The 25,333-nt window shown below is 32.8% G+C and overlaps 3 protein-coding genes across 3 annotated transcripts; all 3 read left to right on the forward strand.

Moving 5' to 3' along the window:
• The first annotated feature begins 6,146 nt into the window (after positions 1–6,146).
• LOC111394953 (putative disease resistance RPP13-like protein 1) lies at positions 6,147–6,811 on the forward strand. The gene has a single exon (XM_023020990.1). It carries the CDS (start codon positions 6,163–6,165, stop codon positions 6,610–6,612), a length of 450 nt encoding a protein of 149 aa, XP_022876758.1. The 5' UTR covers positions 6,147–6,162; the 3' UTR covers positions 6,613–6,811.
• A 3,154-nt stretch (positions 6,812–9,965) lies between these two features.
• On the forward strand, positions 9,966–12,096 carry LOC111394223 (putative disease resistance RPP13-like protein 1). The gene is made up of 3 exons (XM_023019984.1): positions 9,966–10,001; positions 10,083–10,445; positions 11,130–12,096. Exons 1-3 carry the CDS (start codon positions 9,966–9,968, stop codon positions 11,973–11,975), a joined length of 1,245 nt encoding a protein of 414 aa, XP_022875752.1. The 3' UTR covers positions 11,976–12,096.
• A 474-nt stretch (positions 12,097–12,570) lies between these two features.
• LOC111394599 (putative disease resistance RPP13-like protein 1) lies at positions 12,571–15,460 on the forward strand. Its single transcript, XM_023020500.1, has 2 exons — positions 12,571–14,363; positions 15,228–15,460. Exon 1 carries the CDS (start codon positions 12,585–12,587, stop codon positions 13,800–13,802), a length of 1,218 nt encoding a protein of 405 aa, XP_022876268.1. The 5' UTR covers positions 12,571–12,584; the 3' UTR covers positions 13,803–14,363; positions 15,228–15,460.
• Positions 15,461–25,333: the final 9,873 nt, after the last annotated feature.

Consider the following 25,333-nt stretch of genomic DNA (forward strand, 5'->3'; position numbering starts at 1 on the left):
TTCATTTTTGCATTCATTTATAAATTGTAATAAATGATTCCTATGTGTTTTTTTATTATTAGAACATATTAGTATATCATCTATATAAACAATAAGAAAATCACTAAACTTTTTGAATAAATTATCCATTTTCTTTTGAAATATTTGAGGTACATTTTTTAAACCAAATTGCATAACTAACCATTCATATTTTCCTTGAGGTGTACTAAAAGCTGTATATTGTATATTGTCTTCTTCCATTTTGATTTGCCAAAATCTTAATTTACAATCAAATTTGGAATAATATTGTTTTCCTTTTGCAAAGTTTATTAGGACTTCTTTATTTGGTAAAAAGTAACCATCAAATTTAGTATATTTATTTAATTCCTTATAGTTTATTACCATTCTAGCTTTTCCTCTAATCTGCTCAGAATGTTTCATAACTACAAAAGCTGGACTACTATGAGGTCCATTAATAGGCCTAATTAACTTTTGTTCTAATAGTTCTTTTATTTGAATTTTAAATTCTTGCATATCCTGTAAGGTATATATCATTGGTCTAACTCTTATTATAACATTTTCTGTTAATTCTATTTTAGCTTTAGGATGATATGGTTTTCAAAATAATAATGGATTTTCTCCATAAATTTTTTCTAATTGTTCTATGATTTTTTCCATACTTATCTCTATTTCTGTTTTTAGGATCTTTTTATATGATAGTATTTTATTTTTTAGTTCATCTTATACTATTGGTCGTTTTTCCCATTTATCACCACGCTGTGCTGACTGAACTCTGTAAGGTCTAAATTCTCTTAGTATTTTTAATAGATGTGCATAAGGTATTTGTAACATTATCATGTAATTATTTTGTTTATAATATTGAAATTGTTAGATAAAATCATTTCCTAATAATATATTACATTCTAATTTATTATAATTATATACTTTATTTATTATAACTTGTTTACTACCAAGTATTATATTAACTTTTTCAGCACTATCAATTATTTGAGTGCTTTTTCCAGTCACTCCTGTTATTTTTATTTTATTATTTTTATTCCATGATTTTATTAAGAAATTTTTAAAAATGGTTTTATCTCTTCCTGTATCAATTAAGGCACAAGTTGTTATATTTGTTTCTACTATAGTAACTTGTATATATACTGCTAATGGAAAACTTATTTGATTATTCATCCACTTCCTATTTTACATAATGTAGTTTGTCCTTTATGAGTTACATATAACCCTTCTCTTTTTATACTATAATCTTCTAATCTATTTAAGAAACTCATTCCTAATAATATATGAGGTTCAATATCCATACTTTCATCCAAATAATATGGTACTAAGAGATCAATCCCACCTATTTTTATTGGTACTTTTACCTTTAATTCTGTAATATATAATTGTCCATCAAAATTTCTATATTCACATGGTTCTATCTTGTAAGTCATTAATCCTTCATTTTTAGTTGCAGCTATATCACATTCACCAGCTCCTGTATCTTTCAATATATTTGGTCCTTTTATATACCTTCTACCATTAAAATATTTTCCTTCTATTTTCATATTTCCAATATTTCCACGAGGTTTTATTTCTTTTATACCACTAGTTTCTCCTAAATATTCCTTTTTATTAGGTAGTCTAAGACTTTTTGATTTCTTTATCAACCTTCCATTATGAAATGTTATTTTATAATATTCTTCTTTTCTTAACTCTGTTATTTCAGGCTTATTTTTAGTTATATTAAATTCATATTCTTCTGGAATAAGATTTATTTGTTTGTTTGGTTCCACTATTTTACTAATATCCTTACATTCCTTATGAATTTCTATGTATGGTTCCTTATGAATTTCTATGTATGGTTTATTAGAATAAATATTCCCATAATTAGAATTAGTAAATATATATAATGCCCTATATTCTATTGTCATAGTTTGATCTCCTGGTTCCATTATATCATTTCTATGTAATTTGAAATGTAATCCTAAAACTTCATTAAAGTTTTTATCTTTCAATGAGACACAATATTTTGAGTAACAAGTAAATATTAACTTTTGATATACTAAATTTCCTTCTATAGTTCCTAAATGACCATCTTCAAGATTTATAATTCTTCCATCATGTAAATTTACAGTTAATGGTGAATCTATTCCTTCCCTAAATAAAGATTTAAACATTATTTGTATTCCTGCTAAACAAACATATTAGATCTTTTCACTATGTTTTTTACTTATTTTTTATAATAATTCTGATACTGTACTTTTTGTTAAAATGTTTATTTTATGTGATCCTTGAGTTGTCTTGACATCTATTATTTTTTCAATCTTATGGTATTCATTTATTCCTATTCATTCTCTTCTTTTCTCCATATTCTATCTAAAATTTCCCATTTTCCTATTTTCAAATCTAAGGATAACTTTTGTATTTTCTTAAATTTATTATTATCAAAAGTTACTTTTAATCCATAACCTTCTATTTCCTCATACTTTTGGATTTGTATGTTATTATTTTCTATTTCTTCAATATCTCTTTTCAGATTCTGATCCATTATCTTCTGAATCTGCTTCACTTATAAATATTTCCTGATTATAATAACGTTCAATATCAGATATTTCACTTAATTCACTTTCTATTTCAAAATAATTTTTTGGTAATATTCTCACCTTTTTCTTTGTGCAATCAGGACTTATATGGCATATTTCTCCACAATTCCAATACTTACATTTTTTTTATCTTTTTTATAAGGTTTATTTTTCTGTATATTATTTTTTCTTTTATAACATTTCCTTCCAGGTTTTATATATTTTTTCTTAAAGTTTCTATATTTTTTAAACTTTCTATTTTTATAATTTCTTTTATTTCTTTTTTTCAGAATTACATCCCCATCTTGTAGGTTTTTTCATATCTTCAAAACATATTCTAGTTAATTTTCCTGATTTTTTCAAAAATTGTCTTTGTTGACATATATATGCAAGTCTTTCAAACAAGAATTTTATTCTTGATCCTAATGTTCTAGGTATTCCTATATTTTCTTTAATATATTTTTCAAATTCTATTTTAAAATATATTCCCCATGATCCTGGTAATTTATTGTAATACATATCTTGATATATTTCTTGATTCTCATTACTATAAAATTGAGTATAATAGTAATCCTTGAATTTACAAGTATATTATTTAATTTTACATATATCACAAATTGTTAAATTAATTAATTTAACTCTTGCATTATCTTTTTCTCGTAATGCTTCTTCTTCATAATTTCTTAACCAATTTTCTCCTAAGAATTCATCTGTAATATATTCTACTAATCTTTCTATTCCTAGTTTATCTGACTTTATTATTTCTGTTTTTACATTTCTTTTTATTAATGATTTTGTATCACTACTAATTCCTTCCCACCAATTTCTAACATTTCCTTCAAAATATGCAATTAAAAAATCTATTCTCCTTTCAGTATTTTCCCATATATCATCTTTATTAAATAAAAAGAATAATATCATTGAGTCTGCCCAAATTATTAAGGCTTTCTTCGTGTCTATTTTGCAATCCAAGTCTAATTTTGTTCCTCCATGGTTAACAGGTTTATCATAATTATTATTTAATTCGAATCTATTACTATATTGATTTCCTTTAGATGATTGTTTTTATCTTATTTTATCATAAAATTGTCTATATGGTTTATTATACATTGGAGCATAAATTTCATCTGGATCTATTGATTTTTGTTTAGAGGTACCTATGTGATTATGTCTTCGTCCAGTATTCATCAAGATTTGGTATTCATCATTTATACTTTCTAAGTTTAAATGATCAAAATTATCTATAAGTAGATCTAATTCTTCACTCATTTTCTTTGTCTTGACTTTCTTCAATTTTTTGTTTACCTAACATTTTTTCTCTAGATTCATCTTCTTCTAATATTTTAGGTAATATATTTTTTCTAAACTCATCATCCATGCTTCCTGTTTTTATTATTATATTTTTCCTTTCAATATATATTTTTCCCTATTTTGGTTATTTTTTTTTTCTATAAATTTTTTATCGATTCTATTATTATTTTTTGCATTTTCTTTTAATTTTCTAACTTCAAGTTTCAATATATTTATATAATTTCTTGCTTCTTTTATTTCATTCTTTATTTCTTGTACATCATTTATTAATGTTCTTATTAAATGTTTTAATTCTTTCATATGTTCACTGATTGACATTTTCTTTTATCGATTTTTTGATTGACAATAATAAAATACTATATACTCAGCATTTTTACAATCTCTTATCATTTTATCATACTTTTGTTTTATAACTTCAATATTTGTTAGTTCTTTTAATTTTTCATAATATCTTGCTTTTTCTTTATACCTTTCTTGTTTTAATTTTAATATTTGTTTTTCTTGAGTTTTAGTCATATCTCTAGGTATTAATAATTCATCTAAAATTTTATTATTTATTAATCTTATTCTTCTTAACTTTCTTTCCAAAATATTTTTAGTTTCTTCCATTTTATTTTTATGATGATTCAAATATTTCTCTATGATATAATTCATTTTCAAATACTTCGATAATTATTTCATATGTACGTCTATCTTTGATAAATCCTACAATTAATTTATGTAATATTTGTTTTTTTATTTCTCTAGATAAATTCCTAGTTACATATAATGTTATTATTTTTAATTTATTAGGAATAGGGTTGAAAAATATATAACATCCTTTTTCTTCAATACATTGATAATAATTATTTATTTTTATGATTTTCATAATAAAATATTATTATTATTATTATTTTCAAATTACTATGAAATCTATTCACTCTGGATTTCTTCTAATATATATATATATATATATATATATATATATATATTGCTTATATTCTTCAAATAATATCTTTTTAATTATTTTTTCTTTTAGTTCTAAAGGTAGATTTTTAATTACTCTAAAAATTTCTAATACTTCTTTTATGTCTTTACTATATGTTCCAGCTATATTATCTTCTTCTATATAACCTTCTATATTAGAACTACGTTTTACCTGATACCTTAGTCTATTTTTATAAGTTTAATTTCTAAAATCATAAACTTTTGGGTCTTTCTTTATCTTTTCAATGATTAATTTTATTTATTTTCAATATCTTTTAGGTAATTTATATTTATATATTTTCTCATGATCTCTCTGGCTCTGATACCAACAGGATGGGTGCTACTATGAGTGATCAAAAATCTAATAATCAAAAATCTAATAATCTAAAAATTCTTTTATTTTTGTTTTAGTTAATCTATTTGTTATTAAGCGTGTATAAAATCTTAAGGTAAGGTTAAAAACTAATTTTTTGTATGCTTGTAGTAATCTATTTTTTTATTGGTCTTCTCATAAATTTTTAAGTAATTCTTCAAAGTCTAGTAGTGTCTGAGAATTTATAATATCAATATCTGTTATCATTTTTTTGTCTGTTCTAAAAAGTATATCGTATTTTGAGATATTTTTCTTCATTTTTTCTAATTTATCTATGATATCTTGTATATCTTTTATGATTATTGATCTTACAATTCTTTTATCAAAATTTTCTAATAAGTTTTCTTTGAAACATTTTAATATTTCTTGTGATGCATATAATTGTTCTTGATATCCTATCTTATCAATTTCTTTTTCAATCTTAATTTCTTTTTTATTTTTAACAGCCTTTTTTATATCATATGGTCCTCTCTTATATTTGAGTTTTTTCATTTTATAAATATTCATTAATAATTCTTTCAAATTTTTAGAAAAATTACTTGTTCATTTCCTAAGGACTTAGATAAAAGATTTTTATTATGAAATAGGTTATTTTTAATATTTGTTTAAGGGTATTTTAGCTAGGTCCAAATGTTTGGAAAAGTCAAGAGCCATTTTGGAAAATGACCTCTCTTATTTGGGTCAATTTCATGTATTTCCCAATTGGATTACTCACCCACAATAGTAGACTTTGATATATTACAAGTCAACCTCTTGCGCTCATCTCTCTCATCTATTGCTTCCTGTTGTCAAGAAAAAAAAAAAAAGTTAACAATGGCTATAGTCGAAGTTTTTCTAGGTGCATTTCTCATGGTTTTGCTTGAGAAGCTGGCCTCGCGCGAGCTTCTAAAATTTCTGTGTCGTGTAGGTATCGATGCCTAGCTAAAAGACTAGCACAGAAAATTGTTGATGATCGAGGCTGTGCTTACTGATGCGGAAAACAAGCAAACAACAAACAGAGCTGTGAATCAGTGGCTGAATGATCTGGAAGATTTGGCTTATGATCTTGATGACTTAGTGGATGAGTTGAACACTAAAGCTTCACTGCGCAAATTGAAGGAAAATAAGGGCAGCACCAGTAAGGTACAGAAGCTTATCCCCACATGTTGTCCTAGTCTTTCTTTCGCTCATTTCATGTCTGATCTGAAGTTTTCCTCCAAACTAAAGGAGATTAGTAGCCAATTGGAAGGTCTATTAAATCATATTAAGATTCTAAGTTTGGTGGAGAATATGAGGGGGAGGCACTATGGAACTGGAGAAAGATTGCAAATGACTTCACTTGTGGTAGAATCTGAAGTTCATGGTGATGAGGACATCTACTTTTTATTTATTTTTAGTTGGATTTTATTTATGTTTTAGATTTTATTTATGTAATTGGGCTTGTGTTGGCCCAAGTCCATTCTATTTAGGGTTTTAGTCTTTACTATTTAAATCTAATTGCGATATAATTTCATTAACTTTGATGAATTGAAGAATATTTTGGTGATTTGTTGCCTATGGCTTCTCCTTCCTCTCCCCCATGAATTTTTGCTTCTTTTCCGGTTTCTCCCCCCATTCTCTCCGGTTCTCTCATCTTTCTTGCTTATTCTTTCTATTTTTTTTAATTCGTCCTGCATCAAATTTGGTATCAGAGCCAAAATTAGGGTAATTTTTCATCACAATCCAAAAGTTTCTTCTATATCATATTCCCAAAAACTTGTGGAACAGCACAAAAAAATTTCTTGTTTTCTTTCTAGTTGATTAGGGGAAAAAAAGAGTCACTGTTTACGAGTACTGTTCACACCCGAAATTTTAGTTTTTTTTATTTAGATTTTTTAGCAGTTTCACAAAAAAAAAAGTTATTGTTCACGGGTACTGTTCACACCCGAAATTTCATTTTTTATTTATTTATCATTTTCTGCAGTTCCCACCAAATAAATAAATAAATAAATAAAATCAGTTTTAGAAATTTAGGCGTTTGCTGCTGCTAAGTGTGCTGTTTCATAAATTTCATCCCTAATAATCAAACCCTACTTACATTCAGCCTACATACAAGATCAGCTCACTTTACGTTAACCCAACCCTATAATAATCCATATATCCACATATAATTATTATCCTCGAGCCCATTTCTCTTATTAAGACTTTGGGCCACAAACTAGTGGCCCAAATTACTCCCAATCCCAGTTAAAACTTACTCACATTTAATCCAATTCAAACCCACTCCCCAAACACTAACCCCAGCTGGCCTATCTCTATAACAGGATCCAAGCCCCTTCCCATCTGGTCCAATCCCAAATATCCAACCAAACCCGATTATAACTAATCCATTAACATCAAATACCCCACAGTTTCACCCGATTCCTCTCTCACAGCCACTCTCTTGTCGCTGCTGCCTCTAATCACCATCACACCACCACTTCATTATCTATTGTACCCAGGCATCCAGAGAACTACTGCTTCATCGCCATAGGCCACCACCACCAACCCACGATCATACACTTCTACCACAATTACCACACTCATATATTTCCTCGTCCAGCTCAATAATCTAAAAGCCACAGTCACCACACACGGTTTTACGTCCACACCAGAACCAACACAAGTTACAGTCAACAAGGGCTAAAACCATTGGACACGAAGGGAAGAACAGAAGCATAGTTGGGGCTCATAAGTCAGCAATTCAGATCAATCGGCATACAAATAATCAAAACTAAACAACAGGGAGTCATTGATCTCTATTTTGTATTGGTTTGTACTACTGCTTCATTTTTAAAATTGTGTCAATTAAAATCTTGTGTTGCTGTTATCGTGATAATTTTAGCCTTAAACCCCACTTGATCGAAACCATTAATCGAATTGACACCAGTGACCAAATTGACTTCTATTGTTCTCCACTTAAATTGATTGGAGAGTTTGACTAGTGTATTGACCCTTGCTTTGTCATTTTACATGTACCAGCAGTATTAGCTCGTTTTTGGATTTAATTAATCATAATATTTAAAATTAAATTAAAAAAATTGGTACATGTTATTTTTCATTGCTTGCACGTATTGTTTATTGATCTCATCATAGCACATCATTTAGCTGGTATTACATTGCATGTAGTTGCGTAGTGATCGTCTTGTTGTCTCTATTTCCAATACATTGACCATGGATCCATCCCAATTTGATGCACTCACTAGACAATTAGCGTAACTTGCTACTAACCTATTGACTGTCCAATAAGATATAACTGCTACTCGTGAGGAGGGAAAGACCCTAGCTGCTAAGTTGAGAAATTTTAAGCGAACCCCTCGTTTGATTGACACTAATTCTAAAGCATCTCATAATAAACAATATCATCGTGAACAAAGTGATCAAGAATATTTTTTACGCGATCGTAGGAATAGGGATCAGGTTCGTGAGCGAGAACAAGGCCATGGTCATTATGGTACTCATTCTCTTCTTTGTCGTAAGGAGCGTTTCTTTAGAGACATTGACTTAGATATTCCTACTTTCGATGGTTGCTTAGATCATGAAATTTTTACCCAATGGAACACCCTTACACAAAAGAATCGGCTAGTAACTGAGTACATTGCTCAATTTGAGGAATTTCGAGTGAAATGTCATGTCGTTGAGGATGAGGCCCTGGCTTTAAGTAGGTTTATACAAGGTCTACGAGATGAACTTAGGCGTGAGCTTTTCTTTCGAGGCATCACTACTCTTGATCAAGCTTACTCTTCAGCTTGGGACTACGAGTTACTTATTAGTACTGCATATGAAAAGCGTGATCACTATCATTTACCCATCTCATTAGTGTCATCTCATCATAAGTCTATCATAGAGCCTTCCCAGTCTAGTGTTCTTCCCTTTGGAAAAATAAGTGTAAAGGTCGTGATAGCCCAAGGTCATCTTCTTCATGTAGAAAGCGTAATGACAATCATCCTTCGGTTTCATTGGCTCCACTTCCTCCTGGTAAGTCTCTTCTAGGACCTCCCCCATCTAATGTTCCTCCAATTCTGGAAAATAAGGGTATAATTTTTGAAACTCCAAAGACTTCTCACTTGCTATGTATCAGCTGTAAAGGTCGTGATAGCCCAAGGTCATCTTCTTCATGTAGAAAGCGTAACAACAATCATCCTTTGGTTTCATTGGCTCCACTTCCTCTTGTTAAGTCCCTTCTAGGACCTCCTCCGTCTAGTGTTCCTCCAATTTTGGAAAATAAGGGTATAATTTTTGAAACTCCAAATACTTCTCACTTGCTATGCATCAGCTGTAAGGATTTTGGCCACATCTCTTCCAAATGTCCTAACCGAGCCTTATTCATAGAAGAACGAAAGAATGCAATAGAAGAGTCGTTAGAAGATCTAGCATATGACCCTAAACTTGAAGATTTTGATGATGATAGTGAGGACACCTCCTTAGGTGGCATCCAAGCTCTTTTTGGGACTCCATATTCTGTATCCCATGATTTCCCTAGTCATTTTTATAGAACCCAATTGCCTATGGTTAGCACTAAATCGAAATTCTTCACTGCAGACCAACCACAGGCTGATGGTCAAAATGAAGTCGTTAACCATTGTCCTAGCAATTTATTCAAGTCTCTAGTTTAGAAAAATCTTGAGAATTGGGACTTGATTCCTCCAACTGTTCAAATTACATATAATAATCCTGTGAACTGGTCTTTAGGTCTAAATTCCTTTAAAGTTATTCATGGTTGTGAACCTAGGAAACCTTTAGATCTTATTCCCATGTACCCACATGCTAGTGTGTTTATGTCAGTTGAGGTAGTTGTATCACATTTTCATAAATTGCATATTGAGATCAATAAACAACATAACGCAAGTAATGCATTATATAAACTTCAGGCTGATTCGCATAAACGATATTTTGAATTTAATATTGGGGATTATGTTATATTGCAAGCTTGTAATGCTTATCCTTTAAAAATGTTAAAGCATGTTTATTCAAATGCACATGTCATTGCCCTTTCATCACATTTTGGCTACCACTTTGCTTTTAATATTGAGGACTTCATTACTTACAAACTCTGTTTTACTTCCTTTGATGATCTATTTCTACTTAGCTTTATGGACCCCCAGCTTGACTATGTTGATATTTCTACTTCAATACCATCTATCACAGCACACAAAGATAAAATTGATGTTATTTTAGATGAACGTGTTGTATTGACCAATGATGACAAGATTCAATACTATCTTGTTTGTTGGGTAGATTGACGTGCTTCTTATGCTCCTCATTATATACAATCATGTGAAAATCTTGAAGATGAGGTGCATGAGTATTGGTTATTTGGAGTCCAGTATCAGTACTTGGTTAGAAGGAAAGATCGCCCCCTTGGTCAGATCATATTATTGGGAATAAGCTACAGTTTTCAATACTATCAATCATGGAATTTCGTTACTTGGTTTGTCAGAAAGATCGTCTGCCGTGGCTTGATTTGACTCATTTGGAGTATCAGATTGACTGCAGCCTATACTATCTATCAACTCGACAGGGTTGAGTTTTTCTCCCACCCCGAGAGAGTTGATGAGGACATCTACTTTTTATTTATTTTTAGTTGGGTTTTATTTATGTTTTAAATTTTATTTATGTAATTGGGCTTGTGTTGGCCCAAGTCCATTCTACTTAGGGTTTTAGTCTTTACTATTTAAACCTTTTCATTAGTTTTGATGAATTGAAGAATATTTTGGTGGTTTGTTGCCTATGGCTCTCCCCTCCCCTCTCCCCCATGAATTTCTGCTTCTTCTCCGTTTTCTCTCCCCATTCTCTCCGATTCTCCCCTCTTTCTTGCTTCTTCTTTCTATTTTTTTAATTCGTCCTGCATCTCATGGAAGAGAAGAGGACAAAGAGAAAATACTCGAAATCTTATTGGGTATTGAATCAAATGATAGTCCAGTATCTGTTATTCCAATTGTGGGCATGGGAGGTGTTGGCAAACAACTCTTGTGCAGCTAGTGTACAATGATGAAAGATTAAAGCATAAGTTTGATCTCAAGGCATGGGTCTGCGTTAAAGATAATTTTAATGCTTTTAAGGTAACAAAATGCATTCTTGAGTCGGTTTCTTCTGGAAAGAGTGACTATAGAAACTTTAACATGCTTCAGGTCACACTAAAGGAAAATCTTTCAAACAAGAAATTCCTAGTAGTTTTAGATGATATTTGGAATGAAAATTATGGAGATTGGGATATCCTACGCCGTCCTTTCCTTTCTGGAAAATCTGGAAGCAAAATCATCATTACAACTAGACAAGAGGGGGTAGCCAAAATCATGTCTCATATTCCAGCATATCATGTGACTGAGTTATCTGAGGACGACGCTGTGTCACTATTAGTTCAACAAGCATTTGGAGGCAAAAATATTGATGCAAATCTAGATTTAAGAGATAATTGTAAGTCTGTGGTGAGAAGATGTAAGAACTTGCCACTGGCAGTAAAGGCCCTTCAGGGGCTTCTACGTACGAAAGGTCCAAAAGAATGGGAAGAGGTGTTGGAAAGTAAGATCTGGATGGCTGATGAGAAGAGCGAAATTCTTTCAGCTCTAAAATTGAGTTACCAATACCTTCCTCCTCAGTTGAAAAGATGTTTTGCTTACTGTGCACTCTTTCCTAAGGACTATGAGTTTGACAAGCTGGAGTTAGCAAACCTTTGGATGGCGGAAGGTTTTGTGCAGGAATCAAAGAAAGAAGTAGGCAGTCAATATTTTGATGAACTATTGGCTACATCATTCTTCCAATAATCGATTGCCAATTCTTCACTCTTAGTGATGCATGACCTCGTTAATGATCTAGCTTTGTTTGTTGCTGGTGATAAATGTTTGAGGATAGACGATGTGCTAAATGAAAATTCTCCCACCAAGATTTCTGAAAAGGTACGTCACTTGTCATTCATCCGTTGTGGCCATGAATCATACCATAGATTTAATTTTCTCAAGGATGGTCAAAGATTAAGAACTTTTTTGCCACTACCCATTGTGAAGAAGGTGGATTATCAAGAGTTCTTTATATCCTAAAGAATTTTGCTTCACCTATTACCAAATTTGCTCTGCTTATGAGTGCTATTGTTAAATGGTTATTCAATATATGAATTGCCAAATACTGTTGGTGATTTGAGACATTTAAGATACCTAGGACTAGCTGAAACTTCACTGAAGTGGTTGCCTGAATTTGTGAGTAACCTTATAAACTTACGGGTTTTGATTTTAAGAGGTTGTTTCATACTTGTCAAATTACCCACAAGGATGGAAAATCTTGTTAATCTTTGCCATCTTGACATTTCTGGTACTACTAATTTACATGAGATGCCTTAGGGAATTGCTCAACTAACTAGTTTACGAACATTATCTAAGATGATTGTAAGTAAAAGCAGCGGAATGAGGTTAAAGGACTTGGGCAATCTGTCAGTTCTACAAGGTGATATTTTGATTGAGGAATTGCAAAATGTTGTGAATGTTCAAGAAGCAATGGATGCGAGGCTAATGGATAAGACAGGCCTTAAGGAAATAAGGTTGGCATGGAGCAAAGACTTTGATGGTTCCCGGGATAAAACTCTTGAATTGGATGTGCTTAATGCATTAAAGCCCCATGAAAACTTATCAAGACTTGAAATTGACCATTACGGGGATGCAAAATTCTCTAATTGGATTGGAGATTCAGGATTCTTTAATTTGGCAAAGATAAGCTTCGATTTTTGTAAAAATTGCACATCTTTGCCTCCATTAGGGAAGCTACCTATGCTAAGAGAATTGAGCATTCGAGGCATGGATCAAGTAAAAGTGATCGGAGCTGAATTTTATGGGAGTAGAGGCCATGGAGAATTACCTTTTCCATTGCTTAGCAGTCTGATGTTTGGGGACATGCCAAATTGGGAGGAATGGCTTGCAGTAGCTCAAGAAGTCGGTGTTATCGAATTTCCTCAGCTATGTAAATTTTACATAAGAAGATGTCCCAAATTGGTCAGCCTTTCAAATATCTTACAGCTATCCCTTCGTGAATTAGAAGTACAAAGTGTAAGGGGGGTGGTCCTAAATCATGTGCACCATTTGGAATCTTTAACCCAATTAAGATTGACTAGAATTTTTGGATTAACTTCATTTTTCAAAGCATTCGTGCAGTTTCCTTTTACACTTGAAAATTGTGAAGTTATTGATTGTGATGACCTTGTGACTCTCTGGCCAAGTGATAACACTGAGCAATGCCTAGTCAACCTACAACAAATGTCTATTGAAAGTTGTCCTCAGCTATTGTCTCTTCAAGAGATTGATGTTCTTCCTCATCTTAGGAATCTTCTGATATGGAGTTGTGGAGCTCTGGAGTTGTTCCCTAATATAATAGCTCGTCTTGACGTGCTGGTTATAGACAATTGTCCATCATTGAAGATGATGTCGTCGCTTCAGAATTGCAGCACCACACTTAAAGATCTAATTATTAATGGCTGGGTGAATTTGAACATGACAAATTTACTAGGACATGGCTACAGTTACTCATGTCTCACTCGCCTATATATATATATTCTTGTGATGGTCTGGAGTTGTTTCCCCATGGAGGTTTGCCTACCCCAAATTTGAGAAGTCTACATATATATGGTTGTCAACATCTAAAGTCCTTACCTGATCAGATGGAACTGCTTGTCTCTTGTGTACCTGGTGGTGGGTTATTGTCCATCATTAACAGAGCTCTTTCCACAAGGAAATGTTCCCCCAATTCTATTCCAACTTTCAATCAGGCATTGCGGGAACCTAAAGCCCCTGGTGGAGTTGGACCTACAGAAACTCACTTCTCTTCGTCATTTCCTCTTTGGTGGAAATCCAGAGCTGGGGTCCTTCACTAATGAAGGACATTACGTGCTTCCTCCATCTCTGTCTAAGTTGGAGTTGCATGAGCTGCCGAATCTGAAAACTCTATCAGAAGGCATTTAGTCATTGACAAATGCCCAAAGCTTGTTGCATTGCCTATGGAAGACCGGGTTGACAAGCTTTCTAGCCTTTTGATTGGAGGCTGCACACTTCTTAAGAAAAGGTGTTTGAAATACAAAGGAGACTACTGGCCAACCATTGCTGATATTCCCTATGTCGAAATTGATGGCCTTTCTGTCTATGATCCAGATTCAAGTGCATGAGTTACATCAGGTGACATTCAATTTGACACCTATGAATTTCATGCAAAACATTTGTTTGACATTTCATCAATAATTTCCAGATCCAAATGTGAATTTTCCGCAATGAATTGTTTTGGGTATTCCATCTACGAATTGCATCAGGAAAGGGATTCATTTTATTTAAGAATTGTTAAGATTTACGCTTCAACAAGTGAGTTAACAGTTTCTGTAACAATAATTCAATAGTATTCATGCTATTCTGTGTTTATTGTGTGTGCGCTTCTGCTCTGTGGCATAAATTAATATCTCAGCTTAATTAAAACTGCTGTTTTATCTTTCCAGAATAAATTAAGGGGAGCGTTCCATTTACCAATACATTTGCCAAATAATGTGAACTCTTAAATTTATAAAAATCTATTAGCCTCCATCAATTATGCCAAAATCCTTAAAAAGTGAAGGCCCTTTGAGAAATGTGCAGGCAATTTCAGTTGAGAATGATTTTCAATCTGATAAGAAACAAATACGCATGAAAATAAAGGAATTAGCCTGAGTGATTGATAGTAGGATTAAGTTGGAGGGATAATTCTTGATTGAGAGTAGGAAAACTCTTGCATTAATCTATTTGTAATGTTTCTTCAAACTGTATAACTACCCTTTCAGTTGAACCCAACGTAGAATTGTTTGTCTACATGTTGATTAAATCTTGGTTTATTGACAGTTTGCAACGATAGTAGCTTTCAGTTCTAAGGAATCAAGAGTCTTTGTTCATGTTCTTAGGAACTACTTTATTTCTCTTCTTTTTGTTCATTGTGGCATCTTGTTGGAGAAGCATTTCCCTTTTCTTTTTTTTTATGGTTATCAGTCATATATCATTTCTCTGAATTGATTTTTGCAGCTTAGGCTCGGAAGTGAGAGGATTTTGAGAACTCCTATAGAATCATCGACTTCACTGAAGAATGTTCCAATTCGACAGCCGGTTTTGACGTGGCGTCTTTCGAAGAACTCGGATACTCAGAGAACAACCTTTTGCCTGAGATGTTCAGAGAATTATGAAAAGTTTTAAATCATGCAAATGTTGATGACTGTTTTTTGCTTATTTGTTAATTAAAATTGTGTACATGTATTGCATTTGTACTCGAACTCGATGTTCACTAATGTAGATGATTTTGTAGAATATGCGTAGTGATCTTATATTTAACATCATATTTATGTGAATGCTGATGAAACTAATATGCATGTCGAGGCTATGCTTTGTAATTTTATTGTTATTGTAAAGGTAGTTTATCTTTTTTGGTTAGACGAGCACACATAAAGCCAACTCAATATTTGATTTGAACCGTTTTAAACAATGTGAATTTTTATTAATTTATTTATTATTATTATTATTTTTTTTGGCAGATTTCTCATCCTTCTTTCATTAGTTTGTAATTGAAACATTGGGATTCGATAGCACGATTTGAGAACTCTCATTACAAATATCCAATTCGTTTTCGGAAATATCAACATGAGTATTTGGAAATTTTCGGTTTTGATTGAACCATTGGGATCCGATGGCACAAATTGAGAATTCTCCTTATTATAAGTATTCACTTCCTTTTGGGAAGCATCAGCATTAGTATTTGAAAATTTGAAGAAAAGGATTTTCTTGTTATCTGCAAAGAAAAGTAGTCGGATATTCTGCACAAAAAAATAATAATAATAATAATTAACAAGATATCAAATTGAGGTGCAATTGAACAAGACGTCAAATTGAGGAGTATTTGAACTTGAATCAATTACATGAATCCTCAAGTTGAAAGAGAGATTGAACGAAGTTTAAAATTGAAGAGGAGATTTAAAATGTAATTACAATCCTTGCCCATATTTTAGGCTGTGAATCTTCAACCTAATCCCCCATTGATGTCAATTTCACAAACAAATTTTTTTTTTTTTTTTGGGAGATGCCAATCGCCGATGGTTCTACCGAAGATGGTGGGTAAAGTCTGTCGATGAGGAGATGAATAAAAAGCCTTTTGCTAAGATTTTCGTGTGATTTTTTGGAGGGAAAAATGATTATTGGTGATTTTAAAAGGTAAGTACGTTTGGATATGGAATATAAATTTTTAAGGATCTTAATATAATTAATTGAGACCATTAGATTTTTATAAATTTAAGAGTTCAAATTATTTGTCAAAAAGTTTGTCAAATGTATTGATAGGTGGAACGCTCCCGTAAAGGTAACCATAAAATATTATCACTTTGTAGATTCTTCAGGAATATGCAACATTGACTTAAATGTTGCAAAGTAATTTAGAGACAAAAAGATATAAATTGTATTTTACGAGCGAATATAATTATGTGTGACACATTGTTGGTCGGATTCCAAATTTGAAACATTTCAAATTTTTTTGGTGGACCAAATATTTCTTTGTGAGTATTACATTAATTCTTTCAATAGGAGAACTCCCACTCGATTTGTGGACCAAATAGTTTTAGATGAGATTTTATCTAAATTTTCCAATTAATGAACTATCATTCAATACTAATCCATAAGGAAGAATACGACTAATTCTACCCACCTTAGCATTTATGATAATCCATAAATTAATAGACATCATATATTCAATAGGCAATTTTATAATATGCCATAAGAGCATAAACATGTATATTTATCTAATTATGACATGTATCATCACAAATTAGTTATTTTTCAAAGTAGTTTCAAATATAATAGAAAAATAAAACGCATCCTATAAGTTTGATTAGTATGCGTTTTATAAACATAATCTTGCAATATTGTCCCAACAAATGGAAAGTGACATCAAAATGCTTCTATTCTACTTATCACTAAAAACTATGTCCCGTAATATAGCATACGTAATCCTTCTATACACTTCACGTCATCTATTAAAATAATGTACATCCATTTATTATTTTAAATAAGCGTGTAATTTTTCGATACATTCTATACCAGTAGTCTTTTAGTATTCTCTCTCCAAATGTTAAAAGTATACATACATGTAGCTACATCGGGTTAAGCACGAAAAATGGGAACTTGTTATAATGGATCACACAATCACATCAAGATCAACACCACAAAATAATGTGGGAACAAATATTACTAAAATCAGAAAAATTTTGAACTCAAAAGGTATTTGTTCGACTTAAATACAATTTTCAAAATTTTTAAATAACGACGTGTCTAAAATACTCTTAAAGTATTTTTCTACTTAAAAAAAGGGAGCATTTTGAAAATTACCCTACTAATGGAATCCTTAAATAAATATTCTAAATTTTAATTTAAAATTATCAGATTTTAGTTAATCCAGAAAATAAGTTTTACATATTTATAAAATACATTTTAAACTTTAAATATCTAAAAATACTTAATAATCTGAAAATTATAATATTTATGTACTAAAAAAATTCAGAATATTTCAGGAAGCAAAAGGTAATTTTTAAATTGTAAATGGCCCCTCCCCTACACGTCCTCAAATGCCGGCAAAATATTTTGCAATTTTTTTCAGTTGTGGCACATGTGACATGTGAGTTCTAGTTGCACCCCGATGCACACCACGTGTCATCATCTAGATGCTTTTTATCTCAAGCAACTCGTGAAAAACTTTGAGCCAGCTCAGGCCAAGACCAATTTTTGAACGACAGCCCGAGCTTGAGTTGGCCCGTGTGGCCAGCCAAAATGACATGGTGGCCAGCCAAAATGGCCCATGTCACAGAAAGCAGGATGCAAGTAGCTGAAGCCTGCTACCTGCATGGCTGCCTGAAGTTGCTTGAAAGGTAGGCAGTTGTAGGCTGTAGCCTGCTACCTACTTGATGTTGCCTATACTTTCAGGCAGCTAGATACCAAAAGCAGGCAACTACACCCATAGATGTTCGATTAAAAACAATTCGCCAAACCATTGATTTTTGGCAAGTTTTGGCTCATTTTTCGCCGTGTCGTGCACGAGCCGCAAGGTTCAGCTCTCGAACCAACTCCTCCTGATTATGCCCAAAGTATAACGCAGTAATTGTAGTATAGTTTTGGGGTGTCGTATCCACAGAGAAATGGAAAATAATCCAAAAGTCCAAAAGGTGATGGTTCTCTTAAAATTTTACGGTTTGAATGAAATCAAAGTTTACGTAGTGAAATTAAATCAATGTATATGGAAAATGAAGTGTTGAAATTCCCCCAACTGGTTTGTGTCATTCAACATCATCAATTCATATGTTTTTACTCAATTAAAGACATTAAATGTAACTCTTTAATTGGAAGATATAACGTTAAGCTCAAATTCAATTCTATGGCAATTCTAGAAATCAAGTTTCCTAAAAACAAATTCACACAATTAATTATTGAAATCTGATTAAAAAACGACTATATACATAGGCATAAGGCAGTAGAGAGTCACACCAATAATTTTAAATAATTGAAATTGCAATTCAATAAATATTTCGAATATTCGATAGAAAAAGCGCGACTGAGTCTATGAAAATTCTAATAAATGTTAAACTAATGTCAAAACTCATTCAAAACATAGAAATCTGATTCTAAAATTGTTTAACAATGAAAAACTGAATTACATGAATTGAAGGATGTCGAAATCACCAAAACCGATTGAGTTCCTTCGTAGCTTCACCAAATTCCTTAGTTTTCCATGGAGTTTCTTGAGCACCAAGGTGAAAAGAATGGGTCTGGAGGCGTCTCCTGCAGGCCTATGCGTACACATAGTATAAATATCTTTCCGCCGGACAGATTTTAGTATTTTGGCTGTAACTTCCCCTCCCACTGTCCGATTGAGGTGATTCAAGTTGCTTTTGAAAGCTAATTCAAACAGCTACAACTTTTCTTCAGATGTCATCTTCTAACTTAATTGTTTGGTATGTCAAAAAGGGTCCCAATATGAGGCTGAAAATTGGTGCGTAACTTCTTTGATTGGCCATTACTTTGACGATATTTCATCCCTTTGACCTCTTTCCTCATCCTCTTGACCCCTAACACTTTCGAATCTTCATCATAAGGTTAAGCACAAGTGTAGAGGATTTGCACTTTAGTCCCTAAACTTTCATTTTCTTCCACTTTGGTCCTTTTTCGCTCCTTTCTTCTAATTTTCGTCATATTCATTCATTTGCGACCTAAATCAAAATATAAGGGTACCTAGTATATTTAGCATCAATAAATCATGCAAATACAATTATAAATGAATGAATTACTTAACAATTTGTGATATTATCACACCCCCAACTTGCTTATTACTAGTACCTAGCAATTTTTAATGCAAAACAAAACAATTGAATGAGTGGGTCATGCTTCAATTCAAATTGTTAAGTCCTAGTTTAATCATAGCCCATGCCTTTTTCAAACTCAACACCACAAGAGATTAACCATGTCATGATCATCAGGACATCAAAAGCACTTACAAATTGTGTGAGTATGTATCAAATCATAGCCATCTTACCACCAACCCTAACACATGCAACATTAAGTGTGTCTCGAGCTAAAGGTCCAGCCCCACAACTCATGGGTATCAAAGTGTTTAGTGCGGGGTTTCTCTCTTTGGAGCTGGAAAATATGTACACTCAAAACATAGAGGCTTAAACATTTATGAACAAGCAACAAGCGAACATTAATCACATGATAGGCATACTACCAATTGAGAATTCATCAACTTCTTACCACAAATCGATTTGAGATCAAAACAGTCAATGCAAAGGGTGTAAAAAGGGTTAAGTTGGGTTATATGAAGAGTAGGGTAGGACAAATTTAAGGACTTTCAAGTATCTAGATAGGCATCTCAACAAGTATTTCAACATATCAATCCTTATATCAATGCATTCTCAAGCTTTCAATTCCCAACAACAATTTACTTTCTTTTTTTCTTTTTCTTTTTTTCATCACTTTTTTTTATTTAAATTTCTCTTTTTTTCATTTCTTCTCGCTTCACCTGAGCACTTAACAATTTTATTACCTTTCACTGTTACTTTTCTTCTCACATGATCATTTCATACCCATTATACACTTGGAAGCACTAAAGGTAGAAAAGAAATGTTTATAGGCTTTATTCCAATGTGAAAAGGTATGAATAACTTAGGCACGTTAAAAGAAACGATATGTATGTGTATTGGCTCAAAGTGGATACTAGGGGATTATGAAAAGAAAAACTAGTCTGAAAGCTCAAATTCAATCCTAAATTGACTGTTATCATTTTCCAGGTATAATTCACCATCTTACCACAGATCGTGTAATGTTATTCTTAGAAGGAGTTTCCACATCTCACAATCAATGAACACTTATTACCATTTTTAGTGTATGTAGCTCTCAATCTTCATCAATTCTCTCATGAGAAAGCTCAAGCAGGTGATTTCTCTAACTACATGTGTTAAAATACCATCTTACCATAAGGCGTGTGTGCACAAAAAGAAATTTAGCAAATGTCCTGATATCCAAATTCTCATAAACACAATCAACTCCTAGTGGCATATTTTTGTGCTACTAGGGGTTAGACATGTAGCAAATCAAAAGTCCAAGCAAAAAAATTTCAGCATTGCATGATTACACAATTTACTATGCAATTTACAACAAAATGTATCCTTTCCCAACTAAATATTGCATTATCATCAATGCAAAAATATGTCCGTCAAAAGAAAAAAAGGAAAGATTTCACATGAATATCGAAGTGAATCAATATAAGCTGAAGTATAAGAAGCCTGAAAGTACTCACTGAAAAGGATGATGCAGAAAATGAAAATAAACTAAAATGCAATGAATAATGCATGTGATGAGAATAAGCCTAAAGAAATATAAAAATAAGAAAAGAAAGAGAAGGGAACGAACTCTCCTTGGGTTGCCTTCCAAGCAGCGCCTTTGTTTATTGTCGTTGACTCAACCCAATATTACTTTCTTTAGCTCGCATCTAGCTAGGGCATTGTTAATCTTCCTTGCATTGCACCAAGCTCATTGGAGATAAACACCGGTGATGCTCCATAATCCTGCAAATCATCAAAAACAGCACAAATATTAGCATAGTCACCATCATCATATCCTATCAAAATTTCAGAATTCAAAAGGAAAGAGTTTAAAGGGTCGGGGCCAATAATCGCAGGTACTTCCTTCTGAACGAGTGCATCAATCATGAATGTTTGATGACACTTGTCATCCTCCTCAGGTTGCTTCATGATGTGAAAGGTGTTGATGTCTAGGGTCATATTCCCAAATGATAGTTTCATTAGACAATTCCTACAATTTATAAGAGCGTTAACTGTGGCAAGGAAAGATCTACCAAGACTAATGAGAATTTTAGAATCAACATTCACATCAACCTTCACATCCAAGACCTATAAATCAACGGGGTAGTAAAATTTATCAATTTGAACCAACACATCTTCAACTATTCCCCTAGGTCTTATAGTGGACCTATCAGCTAGTTGTAGAACCACAGAAGTGAGTTTAATTTCACCTACACCTAACAACAAGTATATGGAATGGGGCATAAGATTAACACTGGCTCCTAGATCAAGGAGAGCTTGTGCAAACTCATGGTTCATGATGTGCAAGAAATAGTTGGACAGCCAGGGTTCTTATATTTCGATGGAATTCTTTGTTCAATCACAACACTAACGTGTTCGGTCAAGAAGGCAGTCTTCTTGACAATTTGTCTCTTTTTCACAGTGCACAAGTCCTTAAGAACTTTAGCATATGTAAGAACTTGTGAAATTATATGCAAGAGTGGTAGATTGATTTTTACTTGCCTAAGGTGTTCTAGGATCTCACTGTGTTGATTGACTGATTTCGGGATAAGCTTAAGGGCTTGAGGAAAAGGTACTCTTGATGGATTTCCTACTACCTCATCACTAGGGCTACTTTCTTCAGACTCACTAAACTCCATTTCATTTTTCCTAGATAAGGAAGTTGGTTCATAACCTTTCCAGATCGAGTGGTAACGGCGTTCACTTCCTTAAGGTTGCTTTTTCCCGAACCTGAGGTTTGAGCCATGTGTTGTCCCTTATGATTTCGTTGAGCCTGTGTTGGAAATTTCCCACGTTCTCCTACAGCTAAGACATTGGTCCCAGAGGAAAGAGATAGGGCTTCCCATATGTGCCTAAGGCATTACAATGTTCCTCATAAAATCCCTCCCATCTCAATCAAAGTGGTGCACTCTTAGGCTAGGTGATCTACTCCACCGCACACAAAACAAGGTCCTAAAGATTCAACACGGGAAACAGTTTGTGCAGATTTAGAACTTTAGCACGCAAGGTTTCAAGTTCTTTAGTGAGGGCTTCTACTTTGGCTTTAACACTATTTTCTTTCCTAAGTTGATAGATACCTGTACTAGAGAGGTTTCCCGTGGGTCATGACCTATTGGTACTATCAGTGGGGCTAGGTCCAGTCCAAGTATGAGCTTTCTCAACAAGGTCATCTTAATACTATATGGCCTCATCTAGATCTTTTTGCGCGAAGTCACCTTTACACATCATCTGTACGAATTGACGCTCCCTAGGTGTTAATCTCTTATAAAAGTAACTCGCTATACGCCAGCTCTCATAACTATGGTAGGGGTAGAGCGCCTGTAGTTCTTTAAATTTTTTCCAAGCCTAATATAGGGTCTCACTATACTTTTAAGTGAAAGATGAGATTTGTTTCTTAAGGGCGCTAGTCTTATGGTGGGGAAAGTATTTATTAAAGAATTCTTGCGTCATTTCAGCCCATGTACTAATTGAATGTGGTCTCAACGAATATAGCCAGGTCTTTGCTCTTTCTTAATTTGAAAACGGGAAAAATTTTAACCTGACTGCATCCATTGTACCATGTTGATTGTGGAAGGTTGCAACCACCTCCTCAAATTTCCTAATATACACGTATGAATTTTCACTGTCAAGTCCATGAAAAGTGGGAAGAAGTTGAATCATTCTCGATTTTAGTTCCATACGTGGCATATTCAACGAAAATATTATGCATGATGGTGCGGATGTGCGCGTGGGTGCAGATAATCATGTAAGTCCTATAAGGCGCATCACCGTGCTCACTATCAAGCATTGTGTTATGTGTTGAGGTGTTCGTGGCAACTGATGCAGTAGTAAAATAAGGGTTATATCGAGATTCAAACACTATAAAAGGTGCTTCGATAGAACTCCCTCGATCGCCTTGATCCTTGCTCATCAAATACGAAAACCAAAGAAAATGTGTGAAGACAAAATAAAAATGACACTAAAAAAATAATAATAAAATTAAATCAAATGGAAATGAAAAGAAAGGAACGATATCTCCCTTTTCGGTCAATCCCTTGATTATTCGTACCGCCTCCACGACAACGGTACCAAAATTTGATTACGCCCAAAGTATAATGCGGTAATTATAATACAGCTTTGGGGTGTCGTATCCACACAGGGAGATGGAAAATAATCCAAAGGTCCAAAAGGTGATGGTTCTCTTAAAATTTGTAATGATTTTACAGTTTGAATGAAATCCAAGTTTACGTAATGAAATTAAATCAATGTATATGAAAGTGAAGTGTCAGAATTCCCCCAACTGGTTTGCGTCATTCAACATCATCAATTCATATGTTTTTACTCAATTAAAGACATTAAATGTAACTCTTTAATCGGAAGATATAATGTTAAGCACAAATTCAATTCTATGGTAATTCTAGAAATCAAGTTTCCTAAAAACAAATTTGTACAATTAATTATTGAAATCAAATTCAAAAATTACCATATCCATAGACATAAGGCAGTAGAGAATCACACCAATCACTACAACAAAACTGTGATTTCACGATAAGATTTTTTGCGACATACAAAAAGTTGTCACAATAAGTGACTTAATGCGACACATTTTTAAAGCTTGTCGCGAAAATTGTTATGAAAAAAAAGTATTAAAAAAAATAAGGCGACAAAAAGTTATCGTAAAATGTGATAAGTTGCGACAAATAATAAAGAATATCGCCAAAAATATGAGGGAAGCAAGGCACCAAAATATTTTTGGTGGGAAACTTATGGCGACAAACATTTATTTCTTGCAACAAAGTGCTTGCGATGCAATATGGTCTACTTTTTGCGATAAAAAAATATTTGTTGCTAAAAATTCTATAGTTGGAGGAAAAAATCGCTACAAGAAAAATAATTTTTTTGCAACGGATAAAAAATGTTGCAGTGGACTTTTTTATTCACAATTTCAAGCGATTAGATTAAGTAACCAATTGATTTTCTTGTTTGATTTTATTTATGATTTTATTTGGGAATTAATTTTTTTTTTTATCGATCTCTTCTCTCTTTTACTTTGCTGGATTTGAAAATTTAAGACTTTGGTTGATTGTCTCTTTTATTTGGGAATTTAAGTTTTTGTACCATTCATACAAAGCTTGATTGAGCCACATTTTAATTCAATGATGCATATCATAAATTGATGGAGATTGTGTGGCTAAAAAATAAGGAAAATATTTGAATTTGCGTATAATATTATTTTACTAAAAAATATATGATTTAAAAGAAGAGAGTAAAAAATGTATTTTAAAAATAATGGAGATCAAACAGGGTTTAGTGTTACGGAAAAATTCTCTTTGTTGCACGTAAAATCTCCTAGTCAAAATTTTATTTCACAGCCCATAAAGTGGATCGGATCGGACCGGACATGACCGAATATTAATAAAAGCAAGAACCTCTCAGTTAGGGCCAGAACCATATCATCCCTCGACGCCGTCTTTTGCTTTTCTTCCTCTTTGAGTCCTAGTTTTCTTTCTCACCATGGTCACGGTAAGGGGTGGGTGGCACTTGGTTGCTGTAAGGGGGTATGGAAGCTTCTACGGCGGTGACAGGTCGTGGGATTTGGTTTTCAGTGGCGGTGAGGACTTGGCCGAACAAGACCTCACAAACACCACAATACAGATTAGTGAACCTGATTGATTCATACCCCCGGTGTCCCTCGTAGTTTTGTCCCCTTTCACACAGTCACTAAACCATATATAGATTCCCTTCTGCATACAGATTCCCATAGAGAATCAGAATATGCCAAAAACTTCAATTTCCTGCAAG

Source organism: Olea europaea, chromosome 5, assembly GCF_002742605.1.
Source record: "Olea europaea var. sylvestris chromosome 5, O_europaea_v1, whole genome shotgun sequence".
Classification (NCBI taxonomy): domain Eukaryota; kingdom Viridiplantae; phylum Streptophyta; class Magnoliopsida; order Lamiales; family Oleaceae; genus Olea; species Olea europaea.

Excerpts from the sequence above, each read along its gene's own strand:
- LOC111394953 (XM_023020990.1), top strand. The coding sequence starts at position 6,163 with ATGATCGAGGCTGTGCTTACTGATGCGGAAAACAAGCAAACAACAAAC.
- LOC111394599 (XM_023020500.1), top strand. The coding sequence starts at position 12,585 with ATGATTGTAAGTAAAAGCAGCGGAATGAGGTTAAAGGACTTGGGCAAT.
- LOC111394223 (XM_023019984.1), top strand. The coding sequence starts at position 9,966 with ATGTACCCACATGCTAGTGTGTTTATGTCAGTTGAG. Across the intron at positions 10,002-10,082 it reads GTGTGTTTATGTCAGTTGAG|GCTGATTCGCATAAACGATA; the intron begins GTAGTTGTATCA and ends TATAAACTTCAG. Across the intron at positions 10,446-11,129 it reads AATACTATCTTGTTTGTTGG|TCCAGTATCTGTTATTCCAA; the intron begins GTAGATTGACGT and ends ATCAAATGATAG.